This window comes from Oncorhynchus nerka, linkage group LG9b (assembly GCF_034236695.1).
Source record: "Oncorhynchus nerka isolate Pitt River linkage group LG9b, Oner_Uvic_2.0, whole genome shotgun sequence".
In the NCBI taxonomy this organism is placed as follows: Eukaryota; Metazoa; Chordata; class Actinopteri; order Salmoniformes; family Salmonidae; genus Oncorhynchus; species Oncorhynchus nerka.
Genome location: NC_088424.1, coordinates 45,454,004 through 45,466,503, shown reverse-complemented (window position 1 = coordinate 45,466,503; position 12,500 = coordinate 45,454,004). Strand labels below are relative to the sequence as shown.

The 12,500-nt window shown below is 48.6% G+C and overlaps 1 protein-coding gene across 5 annotated transcripts in view; it reads right to left on the bottom strand.

Moving 5' to 3' along the window:
- LOC115124740 (receptor-type tyrosine-protein phosphatase F) overlaps positions 1–12,500 on the bottom strand; it is a 460,456-nt gene that overhangs the window by 98,612 nt on the left and 349,344 nt on the right. For all 5 annotated transcript variants that reach the window (XM_065013771.1, XM_065013769.1, XM_065013773.1 and 2 more), the window contains 7 exons: positions 10,773–10,890; positions 9,758–9,888; positions 7,620–7,807; positions 6,686–6,808; positions 3,559–3,695; positions 2,147–2,244; positions 1,679–1,935 (listed from right to left, as the gene is read on the bottom strand). In XM_065013771.1, coding sequence (XP_064869843.1) covers positions 1,679–1,935; positions 2,147–2,244; positions 3,559–3,695; positions 6,686–6,808; positions 7,620–7,807; positions 9,758–9,888; positions 10,773–10,890 — 1,052 coding nt within the window. The remainder of the gene's footprint in view (positions 1–1,678; positions 1,936–2,146; positions 2,245–3,558; positions 3,696–6,685; positions 6,809–7,619; positions 7,808–9,757; positions 9,889–10,772; positions 10,891–12,500) is intronic.

Genomic DNA, 12,500 nt, shown 5'->3' with positions numbered 1-12,500 from the left:
CCTCCCCTCTCCTCCCCTCTCTCCCCTCCCCTCTCCTCCCCCCTCCCTCTCCTCTCCTCCCCTCTCCTCTCCTCCCCTCTCCTCCCCTCTCCCTCCCCTCTCCTCCCTCTCCTCCCCTCTCCTCCCCTCTCCCTCTCCCCTCCCCTCTCCTCCCCTCCCCTCTCCTCCCCTCCCATCTCCTCCCCTCCCCTCTCCTCTCCCCCCTCTCCCTCTCCTCCCCTCCCCTCTCCTCTCCTCCCTCCCCTCTCCTCTCTCCCCTCCCCTCTCCTCTCCTCCCCTCCCCTCTCTCCCCTCCCCTCTCCTCTCCTCCCCTCCCCTCCCCTCTCCTCCCCTCTCCTCTCCTCTCCTCTCCTCTCCTCCCCTCCCCTCCCCTCCCCTCCCCTCTCCTCCCCCCTCCCCTCTCCTCCCCTCCCTCTCCTCCCCTCTCCCTCCCCTCTCCTCCCTCCCCTCCCCTCTCCTCTCTCCTCTCCCTGCCTTATCCTCTATGCTCCCACCGTGTGATCCATCTTTCTGTTCATCTCAGTGGTTGAAGACATATCTAACAAGATACCTACTACTCAATAACCAGCTGCAGTTACACTGTCAATCTGAACTGAGCATCACAATGTGTGTGTGTGTGTGTGGTGTGTGTGTGTGTGCGCGTAGGTGTGTGTGTGTGTGTGTTAAGTCTCAACCGTGCTCCACAGCACAGTAATCTTTTTACCAATCAGGACGCTGTTCCCGGCTCTGACCTCGGTTGCCCTGGCGACTGGGATAGCAGTGTCAGAGGAAGGATCTTCCAGCTGTAACCAGTCACTCCTGGGGCTGCCTTCCAAAGGGCACCCTATTCCCTACATAGTGCACTACTTTTAACCAGAGTCCTATGGGGGAAATAGGGAACCATTTGGACGTTCTGAGTTCTTCATTTGGGTCATTTTGAGGTAATTTGACCAAAATGTCCCCGATAGCAAAAGAAGGTAAAAAAAAGGTATTGGCAATTTGCTCGTGCTGCAGTAGAGGAATGGACTTTGCAGATGGCACAAGGATCTTGTACTTCCTGTTTGCTTTCTACAAAGAGTTTGGGCTACTTCCTGTTTGCTTTCTACAAAGAGTTTGGGATACTTCCTGTTTGCTTTCTACAAAGAGTTTGGGTTACTTCCTGTTTGCTTTTTACAAAGAGTTTGGGCTACTTCCTGTTTGCTTTTTACAAAGAGTTTGGGCTACTTCCTGTTTGCTGTTTACAAAGAGTTTGGGCTACTTCCTGTTTGCTGTCTACAAAGAGTTTGGGCTACTTCCTGTTTGCTGTCTACAAAGAGTTTGGGCTACTTCCTGTTTGCTGTCTACAAAGAGTTTGGCCTACTAGTTCCTGTTTGATGTCTAGTAAGAGTTTGGGCTACTTCCTGTTTGTTTTCTACAAAGAGTTTGGGCTACTTCCTGTTTGATGTCTAGTAAGAGTTTGGGCTACTTCCTGTTTGTTGTCTACAAAGAGTTTGGGCTACTTCCTGTTTGATGTCTAGTAGGAGTTTGGGCTACTTCCTGTTTGATGTCTAGTAAGAGTTTGGGCTACTTCCTGTTTGTTTTCTACAAAGAGTATGTGTTTTCATGGTTCGATGTCATACTAACCTGACTTGACTAGTAGGCTGTACTTTAGGCAGGTCTATAGTAGTGTTAGTTGTAGCTATAGTTAGATGATACTAACCTGACTTGACTAGTAGGCTGTACTTTAGGCAGGTCTATAGTGAGCTTCCCCTCCTGGTTGTGCTGAGTAGAGTAGAGGACAGGTTTAGTCTTCAGGAGGTCAGGGGTCGTCCTGATGGACACCTGCTGCTGAAGACCACCGGCTGTGTTTCCTCTGGACATCAACACAAAGCTGTAGTCTGTATCAGGCTGTAGTCGGGTGATCAACTTCCTCTTCAGGTTGCCCTGTACCTCCACACTCTGCTGGTTATACAGGATCTGGAGAGAGACACAACACACACCACACACACACACACACACACACACACACACGGTCAAATAGTGGTTAGTGTTAGGAAGACACAGACAGACAGACAGACAGAAACATAGAGAGACAGACAGACAGACAGACAGACAGACAGACAGACAGACAGACAGACAGACAGACAGACAGACAGACAGGCAGGCAGACAGACAGGCAGACTTTTACCTTGAAAGGCACTTGGGACTTGTAGTTTTCTGGCACTTCCCACGTGAGCAGGACTGATGTTTTCATGACGGCTTTGACGCCGAAGCTTGTGGCAAACGCTGGGGGAGGGGGAGAGGGGGGAGAGGGAGGAGGGGGAGGAGGGGGGAGGGTAGAGGGGGGAGAGAGGGTAAAATATCGAGTTTAGATTATTACTGTCTGGACCTGACAACTTTAAACACTTTTCTTTATTACATTTGATTACAAATATTCAACAACACACCAGGTTCACAGTGATTACCATGACATGCACACTGCAGTAGGAGGAGATTACTGAGGCTTCAAATATTCACATCTGGTGATAAATAAATCATCTATCCAACATGTATGAGGTGAAACGCATGAGGACACCAGCCCATGGGTAATGAGGTGCGTGAGAGGACTGGAGCGTGAAGTACAGTGTGAATGTATCTTACAATGAGACACACGCTCTGTTAATCAATAAGGTACTGGGGAGAGGAGAGGAGAGGAGGGGAGGGGAGAGGAGATGAGAGGAGAGGAGAGGAGGGGAGAGGAGGAGGGGGAGGAGAGGAGAGGAGAGGAGGAGGAGAGGAGAGGAGAGGAGAGGAGAGGGAGGGGAGGAGGGGAGAGGAGGGGAGGAGGAGGAGAGGAGGAGGAGGGAGGAGAGGAGAGGAGGGAGAGGAGAGGAGGGGAGGAGAGGGAGGAGGGGAGAGGGAGAGGAGAGGAGAGGAGGGGAGGGGGAGAGGAGAGGGAGGAGAGGAGGGGAGGGGGAGAGGAGAGGAGGGGAGGAGGGGAGAGGGCAGGGCAGGAGAGGAGAGGGGCAGGAGAGGAGGGGAGAGGAGAGGGCAGGAGAGGAGAGGAGAGGGCAGGAGAGGGAGAGGTGAGGAGAGGAGGGCAGGAGAGGGGTACTGTGGGGTGGAGAGGAGAGGGCAGGAGAGGAGAGGAGAGGTGAGGAGAGGAGGGCAGGAGAGGGGTACTGTGGGGTGGAGAGGAGAGGGCAGGAGAGGGGTACTGTGGGGTGGAGAGGAGAGGGCAGGAGAGGGTACTGTGGGGTGGAGAGGAGAGGGCAGGAGAGGGGTACTGTGGGGTGGAGAGGGCAGGAGAGGGGTACTGTGGGGTGGAGAGGAGAGGGCAGGAGAGGGGTACTGTGGGGTGGAGAGGAGAGGGCAGGAGAGGGGTACTGTGGGGTGGAGAGGAGAGGGCAGGAGAGGGGTACTGTGGGGTGGAGAGGAGAGGGCAGGAGAGGAGGGGAGAGGAGAGGAGAGGAGAGGGCAGGAGAGGGGTACTGTGGGGTGGAGAGGGCAGGATGGGTTTAAGAAGACAAGTCTCCACTCTATACATTATGTGCATGTCAGTGTGATTACATGGATGTGTTAAGAGTGTGTGTGTGTGTGTGTGCCCTGTGTGTCTCTCACCAGGTGACGTAGATGTTGTCCTGCTCTGTATACTAGGACTGAAGGGTCCCCCTCCTTTACTGGTGAACGCCTGGACTCTGATGTCATAGGTGGTGTCATGTTTCAGGCCCTGGATGGTCATGTGTGTGTCCATCGTCCTGTTAAGACAAGATACCAATTTCATTTTTCAGAGCCTATTTTCACACAGACAGGGGGACAGGACAGGGGACAGGACAGGACAGAACCAATAACATACAGAGCGATGTAGGACAGGGGGACAGGACAGGGGACAGAACAGGGGGACAGGACAGGGGACAGGACAGGGGACAGGACAGGGGGACAGGACAGAACCAATAACATACGGAGCGATGTAGGACAGGGGGACAGGACAGGGGACAGGACAGGGGGACAGGACAGGGGGACAGGACAGAACCAATAACATACAAAGCAATGTAGGACAATAACATTGGACAGGGGGACAGAAGATAGTAGGGGTGGTATACAGAAGATAGTAGGGGTGGTATACAGAAGATAGTAGGGGTGGTATACAGAAGATAGTAGGGGTGGTATACAGAAGATAGTAGGGGTGGTATACAGAAGATAGTAGGGGTGGTGTACAGAAGATAGTAGGGGTGGTATACAGAAGATAGTAGGGGTGGTATACAGAAGATAGTAGGGGTGGTATACAGAAGATAGTAGGGGTGGTATACAGAAGATAGTAGGGGTGGTGTACAGAAGATAGTAGGGGTGGTATACAGAAGATAGTAGGGGTGGTATACAGAAGATAGTAGGGGTGGTATACAGAAGATAGTAGGGGTGGTATACAGAAGATAGTAGGGGTGGTGTTCAGAAGATAGTAGGGGTGGTATACAGAAGATAGTAGGGGTGGTATACAGAAGATAGTAGGGGTGGTATACAGAAGATAGTAGGGGTGGTATACAGAAGATAGTAGGGTGGTATACAGAAGATAGTAGGGGTGGTATACAGAAGATAGTAGGGGTGGTATACAGAAGATAGTAGGGGTGGTGTTCGAAGATAGTAGGGGTGGTATACAGAAGATAGTAGGGGTGGTATACAGAAGATAGTAGGGGTGGTGTTCAGAAGATAGTAGGGGTGGTATACATAAGATAGTAGGGGTGGTGTTCAGAAGATAGTAGGGGTGGTGTTCAGAAGATAGTAGGGGTGGTGTTCAGAAGATAGTAGGGGTGGTATACAGAAGATAGTAGGGGTGGTGTTCAGAAGATAGTAGGGGTGGTATACAGAAGATAGTAGGGGTGGTATACAGAAGATAGTAGGGGTGGTGTTCAGAAGATAGTAGGGGTGGTATACAGAAGATAGTAGGGGTGGTGTTCAGAAGATAGTAGGGGTGGTATACAGAAGATAGTAGGGGTGGTATACAGAAGATAGTAGGGTGGTATACAGAAGATAGTAGGGGTGGTGTTCAGAAGATAGTAGGTGTGGTATACAGAAGATAGTAGGGGTGGTATACAGAAGATAGTAGGGGTGGTATACAGAAGATAGTAGGGGTGGTATACAGAAGATAGTAGGGTGGTATACAGAAGATAGTAGGGGTGGTGTTCAGAAGATAGTAGGGGTGGTATACAGAAGATAGTAGGGGTGGTATACAGAAGATAGTAGGGGTGGTATACAGAAGATAGTAGGGGTGGTATACAGAAGATAGTAGGGTGGTATACAGAATATAGTAGGGGTGGTATACAGAAGATAGTAGGGGTGGTATACAGAAGATAGTAGGGGTGGTATACAGAAGATAGTAGGGGTGGTGTTCAGAAGATAGTAGGGGTGGTATACAGAAGATAGTAGGGGTGGTATACAGAAGATAGTAGGGGTGGTATACAGAAGATAGTAGAGGTGGTATACAGAAGATAGTAGGGGTGGTGTTCAGAAGATAGTAGGGGTGGTATACATAAGATAGTAGGGGTGGTATACAGAAGATAGTAGGGGTGGTGTTCAGAAGATAGTAGGGGTGGTATACAGAAGATAGTAGGGGTGGTGTTCAGAAGATAGTAGGGGTGGTATACAGAAGATAGTAGGGGTGGTATACAGAAGATAGTAGGGGTGGTGTTCAGAAGATAGTAGGGGTGGTGTACAGAAGATAGTAGGGGTGGTATACAGAAGATAGTAGGGGTGGTGTACAGAAGATAGTAGGGGTGGTATACAGAAGATAGTAGGGGTGGTATACAGAAGATAGTAGGGGTGGTGTACAGAAGATAGTAGGGGTGGTGTACAGAAGATAGTAGGCGTGGTATACAGAAGATAGTAGGGGTGGTTTACAGAACTAGGTAGCCTAGTGGTTAGAGTGTAGAGGCGACAGGGTAGTCTAGTGGTTAGAGTGTAGAGGCGGCAGGGTAGCCTAGTGGTTAGAGTGTAGAGGCGGCAGGGTAGTCTAGTGGTTAGAGTGTAGAGGTGGCAGGGTAGTCTAGTGGTTAGAGTGTAGAGGTGGCAGGGTAGTCTAGTGGTTAGAGTGTAGAGGCGGCAGGGTAGCCTAGTGGTTAGAGTGTAGAGGCGGCAGGGTAGCCTAGTGTTTAGAGTGTAGAGGCGGCAGGGTAGTCTAGTGGTTAGAGTGTAGAGGCGGCAGGGTAGCCTAGTGGTTAGAGTGTAGAGGTGGCAGGGTAGCCTAGTGGTTAGAGTGTAGAGGAGGCAGGTAGCCTAGTGGTTAGAGTGTAGAGGCGGCAGGGTAGCCTAGTGGTTAGAGTGTAGGGGCGGCAGGGTAGCCTAGTGGTTAGAGTGTAGGGGCGGCAGGGTAGCCTAGTGGTTAGAGTGTAGGGGTGGCAGGGTAGCCTAGTGGTTAGAGTGTAGAGGCGGCAGGGTAGCCTAGTGGTTAGAGTGTAGAGGCGGCAGGGTAGTCTAGTGGTTGGAGTGTAGAGGCGGCAGGGTAGCCTAGTGGTTAGAGCGTTGGACTAGTAACCGGAAGGTTGCAAGTTCAAACCCCTTAGCTGACAAGGTACAAATCTGTCGTTCTGCCCCTGAACAGGCAGTTAACCCACTGTTCCCAGGCCGTCATTGAAAATAAGAATGTGTTCTTAACTGACTTGCCTAGTTAAAAAAAATGTGGGGGTAAAACTGCTTTAAATGAGCATATACTGTAATCAATCAATCAATCAATCAATGGATCAATAGTGAATAGTACCTGTTGGTGCTGTTGGTGTGGCTGTTGATGTCTCTGTACACCACAACATACTGCAATATCTTCCCGTTCCTCTCAGACAGCGCTGGGGGATCCCACGCCAGCTGGGTGGTCGACGTGGTCAACCTAAAAACGCTAGTGTGTGTTAGTAGGTGCACGCTGCCTATTGGCTGTCGGCAATCTAGTCCTACGAGACGGGACTTTGTTTAAACCCCCCCCCCTTCATTATTCACAGACTAAGATATAGAAGGAGGATTCTTTCTAGCGGATATTGGTATCACACACACACACACGCACAAACACACACACACAATAAATCAATAAATACGTAATTGTAATCGTCGTAAAGAGCGCAAATATTTCAAAAAGTTTGTTGATGCAAGGACACAGCCGGACTGACCATGATGACTGAAACAGAGCAGGACTTAAAGGTCATTTTGTACCAGAAGTGTCCAAAACTTCAGCGGACCTTCGACTGCATTAAAGATGGCAGTTACAACAACTGTGCCAAGTTCTGTAAAGTAGATAGCCATGTTTTGGCACAGAGCTGCAGCACTCACATCTACTCACGGAGAGCAGACACACACACACACACACGCAGACACACACGCAGACACACACACACACACGCACACGCAGACACACACACGCAGACACACACACACACACACACACACGCAGACATACACGCAGACACACACACACACACGCACACGCAGACACACACACGCAGACACACACACATGCACACACACACACACACACGCAGACACACACACACACACACACGCAGACACACACAAACGCACACATGCGCACACACACACACACACACGCAGACACACACGCACACACACACACACACGCAGACACACACACACGCAGACAGACACACACACACACACGCAGACACACACACACACAGGCAGGTACGCACCCTGTCACGCAGAGTTTTAAGGGGTATCCGCTGGGCACGTCTTCTTGCGTGCTGATCTCCTTGACGTAGGCCTCTCCGGTACCGGCGCGGTTCAACGCACTCAGACGGAACACGTAGGTGGCGCCCTTGAGCAGTCCGGTGACGGTGTGGTGGTCGACCGTCCGTTTGAATTCCCGTGAGGTGTACGCCTGGAATCAATTCAAGTGGATTTTCATTTTTGGGCAGTAAATAATACACAGTGTCTTCGGGAAAATACTCAGACCACTTGACTTTATTTCACATTTTCACAATAAAAATCCTCAGCAATCTACACACAATACCCCATAATGACATCACAATACCCCATAATGACATCACAATACCCCATAATGACACCACAATACCCCATAATGACACCACAGTACCCCATAATGACATCACAATACCCCATAATGACACCACAATACCCCATAATGACGCCACAATACCCCATAATGACGCCACAATACCCCATAATGACGCCACAATACCCCATAATGACATCACAATACCCCATAATGACAAAGCGAAAACAGGTTTTGATATTTTTTTTGCAGTTTATTAAAAATAAAAAACTGAAATGCCTTCAGTATTCAAAGTATTCAGACCCTTTGCAATGAGACTCGAAATTGAGATCAGGTGCATCCTGTTTCTATTGATCATCCTTGAGATGTTTCTACAACTGGATTGGAGTCCTCCTGTGGTAAATTCAATTGATTGGACATGATTTGGAAAGGCACACACCTGTCAGACCAAATAAATAAATATTAACTTAAGGGGGCTGAATAATTTTGCACGCCCAATTTTTCAGTTTTTGATTTGTTAAAAAAGTTTGAAATATCCAATAAATGTCGTTCCACTTCATGATTGTGTCCCACTTGTTGTTGATTCTTCACAAAAAAATACAGTTTTATATCTTTATGTTTGAAGCCTGAAATGTGGCAGAAGGTCGCAAAGTTCAAGGGGGCCGAATACTTTCGCAAGGCACTGTATGTTTTTGCTTTGTCATTATGGGGTATTGTGATGTCATTATGGGGTATTGTGGGGTCATTATGGGGTATTGTGGCGTCATTATGGGGTATTGTGATGTCATTATGGGGTATTGTGGTGTCATTATGGGGTATTGTGATGTCATTATGGGGTATTGTGATGTCATTATGGGGTATTGTGATGTCATTATGGGGTATTGTGGTGTCATTATGGGGTATTGTGATGTCATTATGGGGTATTGTGGTGTCATTATGGGGTATTGTGGTGTCATTATGGGGTATTGTGGTGTCATTATGGGGTATTGTGGCGTCATTATGGGGTATTGTGGTGTCATTATGGGGTATTGTGGTGTCATTATGGGGTATTGTGGTGTCATTATGGGGTAGTGTGGTGTCATTATGGGGTATTGTGATGTCATTATGGGGTATTGTGGTGTCATTATGGGGTATTGTGGTGTCATTATGGGGTATTGTGGTGTCATTATGGGGTATTGTGGTGTCATTATGGGGTATTGTGATGTCATTATGGGGTATTGTGGTGTCATTATGGGGTAGTGTGGTGTCATTATGGGGTATTGTGATGTCATTATGGGGTATTGTGGTGTCATTATGGGGTATTGTGATGTCATTATGGGGTATTGTGGTGTCATTATGGGGTATTGTGTGTAGATTGGTGAGGGGAAAAAAACAAAAATTAAAATAATTTCAGTATTAGGCTGTAACATAACAAAATATGGGAAAAGTCAAGGGGTCTGAATACTTTCCGAAGGCGCCGTATATCAATATCATGTGCCTTTGATCTCAGAGAATAGTACTGAAAGCAGTAATTAAAGGGGAAGTTGAACCCCGAACCAACGATTACAGTTCCTCCTGGCCTATAGGCTACTTTCACGGTGAGGAAGTTGGAGCCATAAACATCAAGTTCAAAATCCCGAAACTTCCCCTTTAAAAACATTTATTTCCAAAGTGGTCCTAGGACCGTATTCAGAAATTGTCTCTGTGCGCTGGTCTAGAATCAGGTCCTCCCTTACCCATGTTATCATATTCATTATGATCTAAAGGGCCTAAACTGATCCTAGATCAGCAACTCTGGAGATGCTTCATGAATACAGGATGGTAAAAGATATCTACCGTGTCCTCTCGGAGTCTGTACTGCAGCAGGTAGCCCATCATTTCTCCCACCATGTCTTTAGGAGGCTGCCACTGGATCAGGGCGGTGTCACTGTTAGTGGTGCTGATCATCATGGTGGGGCGACCCGGGACTGGGGGGGGGGTAAGAGAAGATATATGAGGTAAGCTTAATACATCACACAGGCCGACCCCTCAGCCATACATTATTGTTCAATTTGGCCCATTCTCTCTGCAGAACATCTGAGTTCTCCTCCTGCTTCCCTAGTGGCCAGTAACGGTATGTCCCCTCCTCCCTAGTGGCCAGTAACGGTATCTCCCCCCCCCCAGTGGCCACTAAACGGTATCTCCCCCCTCTAGTGGCCAGTAACGGTATCCCCCTAGTGGCCAGTAACGGTATCTCCCCCAGTGGCCACTAACGGTACCCCCTAGTGGCCAGTAACGGTATCTCCCCCAGTGGCCAGTAACGGTATCTCCCCCAGTGGCCAGTAACGGTATCTCTCCCCTAGTGGCCAGTAACGGTATCTCCCCCCAGTGGCCAGTAACGGTATCCCCTAGTGGCGAGTAACGGTATCTCCCCCTAGTGGCCAGTAACGGTATCCCCTAGTGGCCAGTAACAGTATCCCCCCCTAGTGGCCAGTAACGATATCTCCCCCTAGTGGCCACTAACGGTATCTCGCCCCTAGTGGCCAGTAATGGTATCCCCCTAGTGGCCAGTAACGGTATATCCCCCCTAGTGGCCACTAACGGTATTCCCCCCTAGTGGCCAGTAACGGTATCTCCCCCTAGTGGCCAGTAACGGTATCCCCCCTAGTGGCCAGTAACGGTATATCCCCCCTAGTGGCCACTAATGGTATCTCCCCTCGTGGCCAGTAACAGTATATCCCCCCTAGTGGCCACTAACGGTATCACCCCCTAGTGGCCACTAACGGTATCTCCCCCTAGTGGCCACTAACGGTATCTCCCCCTAGTGGCCACTAACGGTATCTCCCCCTAGTGGCCAGTAACGGTATCTCACCTGCTCCGGTGGTGGTGATGACTTTAGCTTTGCTACGCGCCCCGTCTCCCTTGGTTGTGTAGGCTGCCACGGTAACAGAGTAGGTGGTCTCGGAGTGCAGACCAGTGATGGTGGCCTCCTGAGAGAAGCAACATATGGTCATGGGTTAGAGGTTAGGGGTCAAGGGTTAGAGGTCGACCACGCAGACTGTGTGTGTGTGTGAGCGACACGTTCGCCTTACTTCATGTATCCAAAAAACGCCACCCCCTTAGACAAGAATGCATCGACACACAAACACACACACACACTTATTTGCTTAAGCTTGGCACACACACACACCTTTCTCCATCCACCTACAGTGTCTAGTTTGATGCCAATTCAGAAACATTGAATAAATGTATTTTCCATCAACACTGATGTCTAAAATGGAGAAAGGTTATTTTTTTTTTTTAAGAAGGTATTGTGTCTGTCACCATAAAGCACTTTGCCAAACACACACAAACCCAGAGAAACAAACAGAGGAACCAGAACTGAACAGGGCCCCGTGTGTCAGTGGTCATACCTGGGTCATGTTCAGTAGGGCACAACGTATCAAAACATTTATATGACCGGAACAAACCGGAAACAGAAAACACTGACACACAAGATGGACCGGAACAAACCTGAAGCTTTGGAACTGCAGCGAGCGCACACACACACTCAGACACACACACAGACACACACACAGACACACACTCAGACACACACTCAGACACACACTGTGTGTGTGTGTGTGTGTGTTTAGCTCTATCAAACCTGCAGTCTTCCTCTCGTATTCTCTCACTGTGATATTTGCCTTAATGCCGTTTCTCTAACTAATCAACGGTTTAATATCCTAATCACGGAGGAGCATTTAACAGTCTATATAAACCTGGTGTTTTTACAGTCCTTCTACGTTGTCTCTCTGTGCTCCCTCATCAACTATAAAGAGAGACTGGAGGAGACCAGAGAGAGAAAATTTGTGAATTTTCAGAAAACCTTTTAACTTTTATAGAGGAAAAGTGCAATTACTGTAATCGGAATCACAGAATTACTTTTTTTACTGCCTGACTCAGTGATCTGGGCTGTCTGGGGAAGTCACATGGGGCTTCTGATGGCTGTTTGGGTAAAGGGTTCGCTCTACCTGCTACGCTGGGACCGAGAGACTGAAGAACAGCTTCTATCTCAAGGCCGTCAGACTGCCAAACAGCCATCACTAGCCCAGAGAGGCTTCTGCCTACATGGAGACCCAATCACTGGACACTAACAAATGGATCAGGAGACACTTTAAAAATAATGCCACTTTAATCATGTTTACATATCCTACATTACTCATCTCATATGTGTATACTGTACTCAATACCATCTACTGCATCTTGCCGATGCCGTTCTGTACCATCGCTCATCCATATATTTATATGTACATATTCTCATTCAACCCTTTTAGATTTGTGTGTATTAGGTAGGTAAGTGTTGTGGAATTGTTATATTATTTGTTAGATATTACTGCACTGTCGGGAACTAGAAGCACAAACATTTCACTACACTCACAATAACATCTGCTAAACGTGTGTATGTGACCAATAACATTTGATTTGGACCTAATGCGTTAAGTAACACTAAAGGATATCAGTGACACACCCACACACACGTAGGCTAGGTGCCTGTGTGTGTGTGTCCATGTGTGTCCGTGTGTGTGCTAGCGCAGTCAATATGTGTCGGTCAGTCAAT